The 15668-nt window shown below is 37.7% G+C and overlaps 1 protein-coding gene across 1 annotated transcript; it reads left to right on the top strand.

The window, feature by feature from the left end:
* Positions 1-752: 752 nt before the first annotated feature.
* LOC140154402 (hyalin-like) lies at positions 753-15597 on the top strand. Its single transcript, XM_072176970.1, has 7 exons — positions 753-885; positions 1711-1950; positions 5786-6025; positions 7202-7441; positions 8401-8529; positions 14312-14584; positions 15458-15597. Exons 1-7 carry the CDS (start codon positions 753-755, stop codon positions 15595-15597), a joined length of 1395 nt encoding a protein of 464 aa, XP_072033071.1.
* Positions 15598-15668: the final 71 nt, after the last annotated feature.

Raw genomic sequence — 15668 nt, forward strand, 5'->3', positions numbered from 1 at the left:
TGTTATCACATTTAATAATAGCCAATTAATTAATTTCATAAGTAATAAGGATCGACCTTGCATCGATGATCGATAGAAAGATCTAATTTATTTCTATTGCCTAATGTAATTCTTTCTTATTAGAATTATCTTTTACATATCTCCAGCAATAACATCCTACAACAATTACGTTTTTATTTGCAGCAACGAACCAATGCGTCATTGTATGATCCATGGGACTGTTGGCAATTTGGTATCTCCCAAAAATGGGCGCACCAGCCTTGTTGTAAGTGTAGAAAGTGATAAGGATATTAATTTAAGTGTTAATATAACAACAATAATGCTCATTCAAATTAAAGAATATTACGAATTTTTAGCAGTGATGATAATAACTACTTAGTAAACCTGTTATGACATTTGGAAGATATGCTATCTTTGCGAACCGCTTGGGCTGCGTTATAAGAGCTTCTGCCTCAATAATCCCAATCACGATGTACTTGGAGGTGTTTAATATCCAAGATCAAATAAACATGTAACACAACAGGACCATCTAGTCATCTGATTCCTGCAACACGCACTAAGACTGTTTAATAACTGTCTTTGTTTTATATGTAATGTGCTTTTGGATAAAATTCTTACGTTTCTTGTAATATATTCTTATAGACAATTATCCTGCGCTCATCTGTCTTAACAACGTCACTATAGTAGCAGATATCGGCCAATCAGGACGCAGCAACATACCATGGCCATCATTTGACATCCAGAACAATGCAATGTATGACTACGAGGTCTTCTGCTCTCCCGGACAGGACCATTTCTTTGTGATCGGAATAAATCAAGTTACTTGCTACGCAAAAGACTCATTTATCAAATCTGACCCATGTGATTTTGTTGTTGAAATCATAGGTAAGTTTGATTTTGAAATTCAACTCTTCGACTAAAGCTTCACCTGGAAAAGAATAACGCAGTGTGTTAAGCACTATCTAATCATAATTGAAATAAGATGTTGGTATTTTGTAAGGCACAACGTCTAATTTGGTCATATAGCGCTATCGGCGTGCCTCGTTAGGTACCGATGACTCTTTCCGTCGTACTCCGAACATTTGTATAGTGCGTTCGTTTTTATTTAAATGAAAAACCGCTAACAAAAATGCAAATGTTAAATATTATGATTGATACAATGTATTACATCTCCAGGGTGTGGTAGAAAGAGTCATCGGTACCTAACCGGGTACTGATAGCGTTAGAGGATCAAATTAGACGCGGTGCCTAAGAAGTACATGTGTGCTATAATGAAACACAGAGATAAAAAGACTAGTTCACATATGAAATTCTGACAACTAGACAGAAAATGCAGTACTGCGCAGGTCGGTAACCAATCACGTCGCGATAATGGCCTGACGTCAAATGCGATTTAGTCTCTGTCTTTCATTATAACATAGTCTGGAAGTGATAAGATCGTAAGCCAGGTGGAAAGATAGTCAATGCTGAAGACTTTTGTTTGTACGGACTGACAGCAACGCAATGTTTTCTTGTACTTTCCCTTCTTTGATTGTTTATCCAACCGACAACCAACAACAAAATGTTAATATATTCCTACACATTTTTATCATTTATTCACTGATAGTACATTTAAAACCATGCGATTTGTAAACGAAGCTTAATTAGCCTATTAATTTCGCCATATAGGGCTTATAATTACATAATAATATACTTTTAAATCTTTTGTAGATGACCAGCCACCGGTTATCCAGTGTCCTCCTAACATTACACTTTTAACTGATCCCGGTAACGCGACATCTTTACATGAATGGGCACTACTAGACGTATATGACAATTCGAATTATGCATCTACGACCTGTTCTTCCTCGATGATTTCATATTTTCCTCTTCGACAGACAGAGGTCATGTGTTCTGCGTTAGATAATTCAAGCAACGTTGCAATATGTAACTTTTACATTGATGTTATAGGTAAGGAGCATGGGTTGATTAATAATTCGGAAATCCAAAATGACTTTCGCTATTCGTGGGATCATTCTTTATGCTTATTTCAGGGACAAAACAGAATCTACAATACAAAACTTGTCCCAGTGGTAAAGATCTCCAACCCATCTCGAAATAATAGAATGGGAAAGCCTAATATTTGTTTCAGTAGTATAGTGTATGTCATAGTGTAAACCTAATATGGAGACCAAAGGGCATCGGTGAGGATGAAATTCACGAATAATCTAGAACAGTATGGGAGCGACGTAGCCTCGTTGGTTTAGTTTTTCCGTGTTTTATGCTTACTACATGCACAAGTAGGCAAGCAAATTATAATAGGATACTGTTATAAAACAAATAACATCTACACAACCCCTAAAAGGACCGCCCCTCAATATAAGCACTATCATGGACAAATCATTATGTTTCACCTCCTTTGTCAACCAAATGGACGGCAATAACTCTTATAGTGCGGGATATATACCACAAATTGCCTCAGTCACACTAAATACCACACAAAGTCATTTTTATGTAACTCATTGACCCTTTTGTGCCTCTAGCTATAATGACAGCCTAGGGAACTGTCAACTCAAATCATTTTTTGATCAATTCTCTTCAGGAAGTGAAACCTAATGTATAATAATGACACATTGTGGCCCCAGTTGCCCATGTTGACCATTCCCTAACAGCCTTTAAACCTGTACGTAACTCTACCTCTAATTGTACCTCGAAGAATTTCCGATGTATTCTATTGTATTCTATTGATGCTCTTCTTGGATATAATCCAATCTCCCAGAGATTGATAACAGCAAGATTCCAGACCCAGTCAGGTGCCATAACAGTAATGCAAGTTTATGCACCAAATACTGCTGACAAAGAAGAACTTGTAGACGAATTCTACGACCAGTTACAGACAGCTATGGACAACACCCCTAAAAAAGACATTCTGATAGTTATGGGGGATCTAAATGCAAAAGTAGGCACATACTACACACAATGGAAACAGGTAATTGGACAGCATGGATTTGGAGAAGCAAATGCCAGAGGAGAGAAACTCCTCAACTTCTGTGCAGCAAACGATCTTGTTATCACCAATACCATGTTCAAACAGACCAAGAGTAGTCGTCAATGGACGTGGGAATCACCGAATCAGAAAACACACAATAAAATTGACTACATAATGATCAACAGCAAATGGAAAACCTCCATCAACAACTCAAGAAGTTTTCCCAGTGCAGATGTTGGGTCTGACCACCAACTGGTTATAGCAAACCTACGGCTCAGATTCAAGACAAAAGCAAGACCAAATTATCCCAAACGATACAATGTTCAAAAGCTCAAAGACACTATTACTCAAAACTCCTATGAAGTTGAAATTGGAGGAAAATTCTCCCCATTGCTGGATGATGCTGACACAGATGTAGAAACTCTATGGGAAGGCATAAAAACAGCCTTCAACGAGACATCTAAGAAGGTTCTTGGCAACAGAAAGGCCCAGCATCAAGACCCATGGATTAGTGAGGAGGTTCTCCAATTAAGCGACGAGCGAAAGCAGGTTAAGATAGAAAAAATTACAGATTCCACCAAGAGAGCTCGGTATAATTTCCTCAACAGAGAAATTAAAAGGAAGACTAAAGGATGCAAAGATAAGTGGATCAAAGATCTATGTAAAAAGGTGGATAACGCACACCAAGCGGCAAAATCCAAGGAGGTTTATGCAACTATTAAGAAGATCACAAGGAAATCAAGTATCAAAATGCAAACAGTGAGGAGCAAAGATGGACAAGTCCTGACTGATTTATCTGACGTGAAAGATAGATGGAAAGAGAATTACGAGGAGCTGTATAATAATAAAAACTATGTCAATGTGGATGCAAGTCAAATACCCCAGATGTCTAAGCTGGAAAATGAACCAGACATCCTAAGAGATGAAGTGACTAGTGCTGTTAAGAAGTTAACAGATGGAAAGGCACCGGGTTATGATAGTATAACAGCGGAAGAACTGAAAGCATCTGGAGAAACTGGCATAGATATTCTCTATAGACTCTGTAATCAAATTTGGAAGGAGGAAGTCTTCCCAGCTGACTGGGGTAGAGCAATTATTAATCCCATCTTTAAGAAGAAAGACAAACTTGACTGTGGCAACTACAGGGGCATAAGCCTACTGAGCCATGCAGGAAAGGTATTTGCTCTAATTCTCCAACGTAGAATCATAAAGAGGACAGAAGAAATTCTGTCAGAGTCCCAGGCAGGCTTCAGACCGGGAAGATCAACAACAGATCAACTGTTCACCCTCAGACAGATAGCAGAGAAAGACCTTGAGAAGAAGAAAAGCCTATTCTGTTGTTACATCGACTTTGAAAAGGCATTCGATACAGTGTGGCAGGAAGGTCTTTGGAAAGCGATGCAGTTCTTTGGATACTCAAACAAGCACATACAACTTCTTCAAGCACTGTATAATCAGTCTACAAGTGCAGTCAGGGTGAACGGGGAACTGACAGAGTGGTTTAGAACAACGGTGGGAGTACGTCAGGGCTGTGTACTGTCCCCACAACTCTTCAACATCCTCCTGGAAATCGTAATGCTATACGCAACTAATGACACTACAATTGGCGTCAACATACAAGGACACCTGATAAATAATCTTCGCTTTGCAGATGATATTGTGCTGATAGCCGAAAATGAAAGAGATCTGCAAACACTGACCAACAAAGTGAACCTAAACAGCTCAAATTTCGGCTTGAAGATTAACATCGCCAAGACAGAGGTACAAGTTATCAGCAAGCAACCACAGGACCTAAACATCAACATCAATGGGGTGAAACTTCTTCAGGTAGACAAGTTCATATACCTTGGAGGTACCATTACTCAGAGGGGAACATGCTCAGAAGATATCAGGCACAGAATTGGAAAGGCGCTTGGGGCGATTCAAAGTCTCAACAAAATCTGGCATGCTAAAGACATCACTTGCTCAACAAAAATCGAACTCTACAAAGTACTTGTCCTGTCCATCCTTATGTATGGCTCAGAAACATGGACACTGAAAAAGATTTTTTGAAATGATCTGCCTCAGGAAAATCATGGGTGTCACCAGACTAGACAAAATCAGGAACACCGTCATCAGAGAAAGCCTAGGTCTGAAGGAGACGATAATTGACATAGTGACCACAAAAAGACTGAAATACTTTGGCCATGTCAATCGGATGCAACCATCAAGATACCCAAACATTCTCCTGACCTCCAATATCCATGGTGACAGACCACGTGGAAGACCAGCCAAGAAATGGACAGATTGTGTAAAGGCAGACTGTGCTACTAGAAACCTGAGCTCCCTGGCTGAAGCTACCAGTCTATCACGTGATCGGAGGATCTGGCAAGCCATCCTGAAACAGAAGCCATCACACATTCCCAAAATGGTGTGGACGGCTTAGGTCAAGGTCAAGGTAGGTCTATTGTTGTGTCTCATTAACAAAGCTAATCATTCCTTCTTCATTCTATATGTGTACATCCATATCAAAACGATGCACTTGTCGGCTGCTACATGTGTCTCTTTTTACATAATTGCTGGGAATAAATACCAGACTCATCCTTAAATTTGAGGCAACTTAAAATTATCCCCAAGTCATATGGTTTAGGAATCAGAGAACATTTCTAAACCACATGACTTTGGGATGATTTGATGCAACCTCTACTTGAAGTGAGTTTGGTATTCACTTCTAGCTATAATGTGGAAAGAGACACATGTAGCAGCTGACAAGTGCATCCTGTTGATATGGATGTACACATATGAACTTACCTTGTTCTTTTTTCTTGTTTATCTCAGATCAAGAAAGTCCGGACATTATTTGTCCTGATAACCAGACCCTTGTTACGGATGTAAATTTGCCTGTTGCTACTGTTGTGTGGAATACCAGTGTATCAGACAATTCTGGGTACCTTCCAACTGTTGTATGTATACCATCAAATGGAAGTTCATTTCCGATCGGTAAAACAATCGTCAACTGTACAGCGATCGATTTTGCTGGAAATACTAACGACTGCAACTTTAGCATAACCGTCATAGGTAAATTTGAACATAGGCAATGGTGGCGCTAGGATTTTTTTTTTCGGGGGCATGGGGGAGGGGAAAAGTGAATGGGGGGCAAAATAAACCAATTTTACGCAAAATTGATACAAAAAGTGAAAATATCTGTAACTTGCGTTGTTACTGGGGGCCCTCCCCCATGCCCCCATAGCCGCCACTGTCTATTAGTGGTGGTGGTGGTGTATGTTATGATTCAACCAGTCGTAGAAACAATTACTATGAGTATAAAAACATTGGACTGACCAATAAGCAATTGAACTTCATCTGGCAACTCCAAACATGTACAAGTATATATCCGGTGTAGATCGTTAGTTGGATATCATCATCAATCATCAATATTCCTCGCTGATTGACACGGGACTATCAGTACCGGATAATATCATTTATGTAGTTGCCAAATGAAGTTAAATGAGATTGGACAAACGTGACGTGTCATGTCAAAAGGAGACACTTTTGGGCAGGTTATTTTAAGGGTTTTATATATCTTAAATATAGAGATATTTTGCTCCACAACGCCGTTTTCCCCAACTAAATCGGGCATTCCAAAGCAAAGATATTGGTTTCGTAAGTTATGGTATTATAAAATTGGAAATTGAGATATCGGCGTTTAGAAATATTACTACAATGTTGAGAGTACGAATTACCTTGAAAAATTTCTCCAAAATACAAGATGCCAGTTATATTTCGGTCTGAAAGTCTCAGACAATATTTTAAACATTAATAATATCACAAATTCGCAACATACCCAAAGTGTGAAAAAATCACCCCGGGCAGATTTTTGGCTGTTTCCCCATTTACGATCCTACCCAAAAGTGTCTCCTTTTGACATGACACGTCACAAATACTCCCAATTGAAACAGTCGATCAGTTCAGTATTTTACTCATGATTCCAATTAGCTGTATACAGCAGTAGCACTAGCAGCAGCTGTAACGGTAACGGTAGTAAATGTAAGAAGTAAAAGAAGTAGTAGTATGTAGTTTTAGAAGAAACAGTTGCAGAAGTAGTAGCAATAAAAGTGGGTAATACAGTAGCTTATTCATCAGCAATCTATGCTTTAATCATAAAACTTCTCACGTCACTGACCCAAGATTGCAGAAGATCTTGGGCCAGTGGCCAGTACAATCTGTTCTCTCCTATATTTGCTATATTTTCAGACTTGGAGGAGCCAATACTTACATGCCCCAATCAATCAATTGCAATTTATGATAATGCCATATCAATAATCGCATCTTGGCCATTGCCACAAGCATGGGACAACACGGGCATGGTAGGAGATGTCTTATGTTCGGCTGCAAATTCTACAGTGTTTTCGTTGGGTTGGACGGCGATAACTTGTAACGCAACTGATGGATATGATAACACTGGATTATGTGAATTTCTTATGTATATACATAGTAAGTTTATGGGAATATTTTTAAGCGGTTAGGACCAGAATATAGTTTTGTCGTTGCGTTTCGAGAAACGAAGCGAATTTTTGGCTGCGGCAAAATTGTGCAAGCTAATCGCAACGAAAAACAAACTTTTCTGTCAATAAACCAAATACGCATGTACCCGCAAAAATGTCAGATCATCTACTGGCCCTTATCGTGTTTTTTTTGTGTCCCTCTGTGTTTCATACAACCAGATTTTTAATATTATTTAGGCACAACATATAGTTTGGGACTATGGCGCTATCGGTGCCCAGATGGTACCGATGGTTCTTCTATCTTTCGCTATTGCATACTAAATTTTGAATAGTGCTTTTGTTTTGTATTTAAATACAACCCTATGCGAATGTTTTTAGGCTATTATGCTTGATGCAATCTATTACATCACCGGGGTATGCTGAGGACCTAAATTGGCACCGATATTGTGACGCCTTACCATAATTACTAAAATGCGTTTTTTAAGTAAATATTTTTTCTTAGCTTTATTTTGCCTTGTTTTAGCTGTTGTTTTGTTGTTGTTAACTAATTATTGTTTTAATACTTAAAAAAGAAAAGAAAAGCGCAGTGATTTAAAGTGCGCTACGCACAGGCACAACGCCTAGACGTTGATCCACAAGCCTCAGCACACTTTACAGGTTGTCGCTGACCACTATTGCCCCACATCATTCCATAAACCATTTAACAACAATTCAGGGACTTTGCTGCTTCAAGAGCGCACACCCTAGACATTCCACAAATTAATAACCTTCGCAACCAGGATCAGCTCCCCGAGGTCCAGATGAATTTAAAGCTAACTCAATTTTTCCACGAGAGGGTACTAGGCATCGCCAGGGTTCGAACCCGCAACCTCTCGCACCATAGTCGAACGCCTTATCGATTGAGCTAACTTGACTGATATTTTTTTGTTTTTGTTTTAATACTTACAGACCCTATGACATGCTGGGACATAATGGTAGCTGAACCAGAATTTCCTAATGGAATCTATCGAATTGATCCAACCAAACCCGGAGATGATATTGATGCATTTGACGTATTTTGTCTTCTTAATGAAACAGGTTAGTATGAATTGAGATTGTGTTGCTTTAGATCCTGATTGGAATGTGCAATAACTATTTTTTCTGAGAAATGTTGATTTTATCAAACGTAACTTGTCACCTGCACCTGCCTCATATCAATTTGTATAAGCGCTCTTTAGCAAAGTCATAGTTCATTGAATTTACAACCGTATGACAAAACATGCGAAAATTATAACTTTTTGCACAAGATTTGCAATTTAAAGAGAATTGGCTATTGCTCATTCTGGTGCTTTTTCATTTAATGACATACAATTTGAAAAATATTGTAAGGAACACTTGAGGTTTTGACTTTTAAAACCTACATTTTGGTTAAAAATGTGCTTGGATAGGTAGTTTTCAACATATTTTCCACATTCGCCTTAATTGCTATAACATTGAATTGATTTATCTGTTGACCTAGTAATGAAAATGTTTTTAGGGGGAAGTGTTAGCCTTCGTTTGATGTAAAAAAATCTGATTGGATGAAGGGAACACTTGAGGTTTCAACAAAAACAATCAAATAGGCCAAATTTTCAGGTAGAAGCTGCACAGCTTTTACATTGCTATGCACTTTTAAGTTCGTAAATCAAAGACTGTGTGGAGACAATTCACTGCTTCTTGTTCTCTGCTTGTACCTTTGTCTTCTTCAAACAACATAATGAAAAGCTTGTTTCCAAATCATGTTAAGACCACTACCACGTGTGTCTCATTTACTTGTGTGATACAATCACAATTACTTTGACAAGTTTGACATTGAGTTGTACCATCAACAAGCCATTATTTACCACAACAATGCTACTTAACAATATGTACACTATTGTTCTCATTTGGGAATCAAAGGCCTCACACGTTATTGTTACTGTGCATCCGTCCACTGTTTGCTTTGTAATGGTGCATCCAAAACAATATTTATGCATGACGGTTGACAATAAGAATGCGTGCTTCATTATGAATCAAAATATAATATCATTCAAAATGATAGCTCAAGATTAGCCCATCAAGAAGGAATCTAGGCAGCCCAACCACCCGAACACTGGGATCCTAACACCCAAGGAATAAGACGAGGAAGCCGAGAGCAATGAACGTTCGCTTTGCCCTGGATGCATGTAGAATTCCTTTGACGGATTGGTCAAAAAATAACCCAAATAGATAGAAAATGGATCTATAAATGTCTGTTTTAGTGTGCATTCGCGTGTATATGTAGCATCATTACATCATTATATGCACATTTAAATACACAATGCCATAGGTTCCTGTGTAGTATTCGTATTACACGAGCTTTGGATGTCGACGTTTTCCCATGACGCAGTGCGTATTTTGGCCTCTCCCCTGCAACCGCTGGCGGCGCATCGTACTGTGAATAGCGAGAATTATGATCTACTCTCTAAATGTAAAAGAGTGAAAACCACTCTGAATTTCAGAGTGAATGTAAGTTAGCTCTAAAAGAGTGGGTTTTAGCTCTAAAAGAGTGAAAACAGTACACATAATTTCACTCGCGATTTCGAGTGAGCCTCACTCGCTCAAAAGTGGCGCAAAATCTCACTCTTTCTTGGAGTGAAACTGTCAGCAAATCAGAAGCGCCGAAAATCGGCCGATGTTTGTTGAACTTGTGTTACAAAATGGCGAACAGTTTGTGAATGAATGGCGAAAAGAAAGTGGATTTGATGAAGAAATAGACAGCATACTCAATAGTGATTACATTTATGTGTAGGTCATAACTCGTAGCAAGTATACACTTGGTCTGGAGACAACGGCAGCAGTAAGCTTAAGTCATATGTGAGCAATTTGTTACCGGCCCAGTGCCGGTTTACATGTACGCATATGTAAGCTTATGTAGATTACGCCGCATCACGCTTCTCCAGACTGTGACCGTAAACATGGTATTTGCCAAGTGTTATGTCCTACACCTAAGTGTACTCACCATTGAACAGTTTGACTATTAGCTTCACTAAATCCATAGTTTTTTCATCATTCATCCCACACTGAAGTTCGACACATTGTGTATGTGCTTAAGCTTTAGACCAGTTCAATATTCCTAGACCGGGCCCTACCCTAACCTGGGGCCTAGCCTCACAACAATTTAAAGCACATAGTAGCTGTTATGAACTGCTGTGATATTCTTGTATATAAAATAGGCCTAAATGAATAAATAAATAAATAAATAAATGCTCTTTTCTGATTCACTCTTTTCCGGAGTGATTTTTTTCACTCTTTCTTGAGAGCGAGCTTCACTCTAAAAGAGTTGTCACTCAGATGGCTCTTTGAAAGAGTTAGATTTCACTCTTTTTGAGTGATTTTTTCACTCTTTCACATTTAGAGAGTATGATAGCCAACACGTGATTGAAAGATCAGTCTTGGAAAGTACAAAGATATCGCGTTTTAGAACGGTGATCTATAAACAGAATAATAGATAAACACGTTGGGAAACACATCACGAAACACATGAAGTAAACTCATCACGATTAATGTACTCTCTAAATGTAAAAGAGTGAAAAACCACTCTGAATTTCAGAGTGAATTTAAGTTAGCTCTAAAAGAGTGGGTTTTAGCTCTAAAAGAGTGAAAACAGTACACATAATTATTTCACTCGCGATTTCGAGTGAGCCTCACTCGCTCAAGAGTGGCGCAAAATCTCACTCTTTCTTGGAGTGAACTGTCAGCCAATCAGAAGCGCCGAAAATCGGCCGAAGTTTGTTGAACGTAACAAAATGGCGAACAGTGTGTGAATGAATGGCGAAAAGAAAGCGAATTTGATGAAGAAATAGACAGCATACTCAATAGTGATTACATTTATGTGTAGGTCATAACTCGTTGCAAGTATACACTTGGTCTGGAGACAACGGCGCACAGTGGGCCAGAATCGCCTCAAAGTGTGCCAAAATTATAAACGGACAATCAAACGTTTACAAACACGGTAAAATAAATATACTAGGGGTTTTTGAGGCTGCAGAATTCAATGGAGGCATTTTTTAAAATGTATGACGTCATCAAAATGCTGAACGGTGATTGGTCGATTATTTTTACAACAGTATTTCAAATGATATATGTTAAAATTTTAATTGAAAAAGCAAAATAGGGGTTCCAAGGGGTGCGAAATTCAATGATGACATTTTGGAAAGCGTATGACGTCATTAATATGCTGAAATGTGATTGGTCAATTATTCCTCCCACAGTTATTCAAATGGCTGTGTAGGAATTATTATAAAACTTCCAAATCAGGGGTTTTAAGGACTCCGGAATCCAATAGAGCCATTTTCCAAGGCATATGACGTCATTAAAATACCGAGCCGTGATTGGCTAATTAGTCTTACAACAGGAATTCAAATGTCCGATTGGAAAAGTATTATCAAATAGCATATTTAAAGGTTATACGGGCTGCAAAATTCACTGACGGCATTTTCTAGTACGTATGACATCAATAAAATGCTGACATTTTAATTGTTTAATATAAGGAAACAAACAACCAGCCAAACTAAATATGTGGGGGGTTGATTTCTCTTCCACAATTTGCATGCCATTCTTCCTGCCGGAAATCAAAACGTCGCCATTGTCTTTAAACGTAATTTTGCCCCTAATTTGCAACCCATCAATGTTTCTCAAAATACACAATGATACTGGGCGCTTTCGTCTGTGGTAAAAGCCATCAATTGCTTTACCAAAATTGGCGAAAAGGCACCCCAAAAGGCAAGCACATACGTCAATGGGAGACCCCACCCTGGATGTTACAACTTATTAACCCTCAACACCATCACAAACGACACTAAAATGATGTAATCTGATTTAATTTGTAATTTTGCATTATAAACAAATGATCAGTGATGATACAGTTAGGCCATGTAATTTTGTCGTTCGCTATGCCCATTACTGAAATGTTAATTGGATTTTTTTTAAAGTAGACGTTATACCAAATCTAGATGTCACGTTTAAAATTGGCAGACCATGGGGTTTTTGTGTCTTGAAATTCTATAATTTATATGAATGTTCAAAGCAGAATAAAAATGTGCATGTAATATATGAATGTACGTTTCAATCAAAAGGCTAATGAGGTCAGAATAGGCCTACTCTAATTCCCTGATATTCATTATTTAAAAAAGAAACGACCACAACTTTATCACATGTCCTTAATAACAGCACAAAGCTCAGGGTTTTTCATGAAACTGTGATATTGAGCTACTTTCATAAAATTGTTTTAAGATATCATTATCATGATTTAAAAAGTCACAAAACTAATCCAAACTGTGTGTGTTTTAGCAAAGAGTTTTCACATTGAATGTATAGGCCTATTTAAATGTTATCTGGAAGTTCAATTCTATGGTTAATGCGTAAAACATCCATACATACATGATATGATGGATTTAAGCAGCATAAATAATATCCTTGATAATGATGATATTATTTTGCTTCAATTATCTTGATCAATGATGTGTTAAAATATTGAGACCTTATACTATTTCTTAGGGCATAGAAATAGTGAAAACCGCAAATTCCCCAGGGTATGTAAGCAATATGAGGGCGCTATGCACATGACACGATAAACCCGTACGCTATCCATCAAAATCAGCTGAAAAGTGAGCAAATAGGGTACATTGGATTGACCCTGGAATGCAGGCTGGCAAATATTTGCAAACAAAATTGCCATCAACATAGTTCTAAGACTTGTCTGCAAATGATAAAATTAATTTTTGTACAGGAATCGACAGGAATCCAAACTAAATTTCTATTTTTCCCAAAAATGCACATTTTTACCGTATTTCACCAAATTAGCCTCCTCATTACTCCTGATTAATACAATTATTTATATTTTGACTTTAATTATCTGGTTTGACTACTATTAGGTATGACATATGCACAATGGCAAGACAACAGTTTCTCATTTACTAACGTTACATTAGTTGTTTTCAAAATTCACACTTTTACCATTTTAAGAGAAAATATGGCACTTTTGGGTCAAATTCATGACTGAACGACACTTATGGAATCCATCGAAACATAAATTATGGGCCAAACAATATACTTCAGAATGTTTTCTTTCTAATACAACTGAAAAAATAGGAAATTCCACTTTCACCAATTTTGAATTTTGGCACACTTTGATTCCGCCCTGGCCCACTGTGCGGCGGCAGCAAGCTTAAGTCATATGTGAGCAGTTTGTTACCGGCCCAGTGCCGGCTTACATGTACGCATATGTAAGCTTATGTAGGTTACGCCGCATCACGCTTCTCCAGACTGTGACCGTAAACATGGTATTTGCCAAGTGTTATGTCCTACACCTAAGTGTACTCACCATTGAACAGTTTGACTATTAGCTTCACTAAATCCATAGTTTTTCATCATTCACCCAGCACACTGAGGTTCGACACATTGTGTATGTGCTTAAGCTTTAGACCAGTTCAATATTCCTAGACCGGGACCTACCCTAACCTGGGGCCAGCCTCACAACAATTTAAAGCACATAGTAGCTGTTATGAACTGCTGTGATATTCTTGTATATAAAATAGGCCTAAATGAATAAATAAATAAATAAATGCGCTTTTCTGATTCACTCTTTTCCGGAGTGAATTTTTTCACTCTTTCTTGAGAGTGAGCTTCACTATAAAAGAGTTGTCACTCAGATGGCTCTTTGAAAGAGTGAGATTTCACTCTTTTTGAGTGATTTTTCACTCTTTCACATTTAGAGAGTAGGTCCTTTCACAAAAATATCACATGGAGTTTTACGCAAGTAACATTATTAACACGGCTATTTGGCTAAAGTAATGATATTTTCATAAATTGTTTTACATAGGTGCAACTGTGATTTATCATGACACACCGATGGGTAATTACAGCAGACATGGTACTGTTGTCAAAGACATTAATTATCAGTTTGCCATGAACCAGATTGTTGCACTCATAGATGTGTCTCATAAATGCCGTCAGTTCGTAAACATGGACACTTATTATACTACGATGAATCATAGATATTCTGTCAAACAGTGGATGCAGCGCTCAGGACATTGGATGCGTAATTGGGGCACTCCTACTGGTGTCTACGGATGTACTTGTAGCCTTAAAAAGGGTAGGTTGTTTTGGGAGACGATATAAAAGTAGGTAAACGCAGTAAGCCTAATAATTGTACAGGCTGTATCAAAATGATTGGTACCCATTAGTTTCCTTTGATTATATATAGACTAGGCTGCCATGCCAAAATGCAACACAATATCCACTTAATTTGTTGATTAATGTTATGAGAGGTTATAAAACTATACATTCTGGTCATTTCAACTTGTCAGCTTCTACCTGAAAAATTCTGTATTTGGAAGAGGCAGGCTTTTCAATAACCATCAAAACATATGGGTACCAATCATTTTGATACATCCTGTAGATATAGTATTAATTACACAATTTTAACAGACGAAGTGATTGAACGGGATCAATAGTGGCGCAATCATAAAACGTCATAGTAAAAACGGAGGTCTTTCATTTTTATAGCACTTACATAATTATTAAGTATTATTGCAAACAGTGAAATGTTAATGTTTTCCTCTTGTCAAATAGGGATATTTCAGTGTTATCAAATAAAGTATATGGTATTGTTAAAAAAACTCAGGGGTTGTATTTCTCTGGTCTTGTGCCTATTGTTTCGCATTGTTGCTTGAATATTAAAGGAGTGAATACGTGAATTTTAAAAACATATCAGTTACGCCACAAAGGAGTGAAAACAGTGAAATGTTTTGACAGGGAATTGCTTCTTTCTATTTCTAGAAATCTTGCTTTAACGACAGAATCAGCATACGTAGCTAGACTGGCTTGTGCATTTTGCATAGTGACTGTGTCATGGATGTTTCCATGGACGCAAGCGAGTTTCATGCGTACTGGTAAGCAAACATGAAACAGACAAATATCATTTTATATATATTCTGATATTCGCTTGTATTTCACAATTATATAGCGTGCTCACACCCAGGTTATGTTTGTAATGGTGATCACCGGCAGTATATTTGGCAGACTGACGAGGGGTACCTCACGGACAAGCTAACATTACCAGTTAGAAAATTACATATACAAGGCAAGTTATATTACCATCTGTAATCTATTTTAATTTATAAAATCCTCTAAAATATTAAATAGGTTACCAGTGAAAAACAAACTTTTAATATTGT

This window comes from Amphiura filiformis, chromosome 6, assembly GCF_039555335.1.
Source record: "Amphiura filiformis chromosome 6, Afil_fr2py, whole genome shotgun sequence".
Taxonomy (NCBI): Eukaryota; Metazoa; Echinodermata; class Ophiuroidea; order Amphilepidida; family Amphiuridae; genus Amphiura; species Amphiura filiformis.

Coding starts and splice junctions, on each gene's coding strand:
- LOC140154402 (XM_072176970.1), top strand. CDS start 753: ATGTATGACTACGAGGTCTTCTGCTCTCCCGGACAGGACCATTTCTTT. Junction 886..1,710: donor TTTTGTTGTTGAAATCATAG/GTAAGTTTGATT, acceptor AATCTTTTGTAG/ATGACCAGCCACCGGTTATC. Junction 14,585..15,457: donor TACTTGTAGCCTTAAAAAGG/GTAGGTTGTTTT, acceptor ACAATTATATAG/CGTGCTCACACCCAGGTTAT.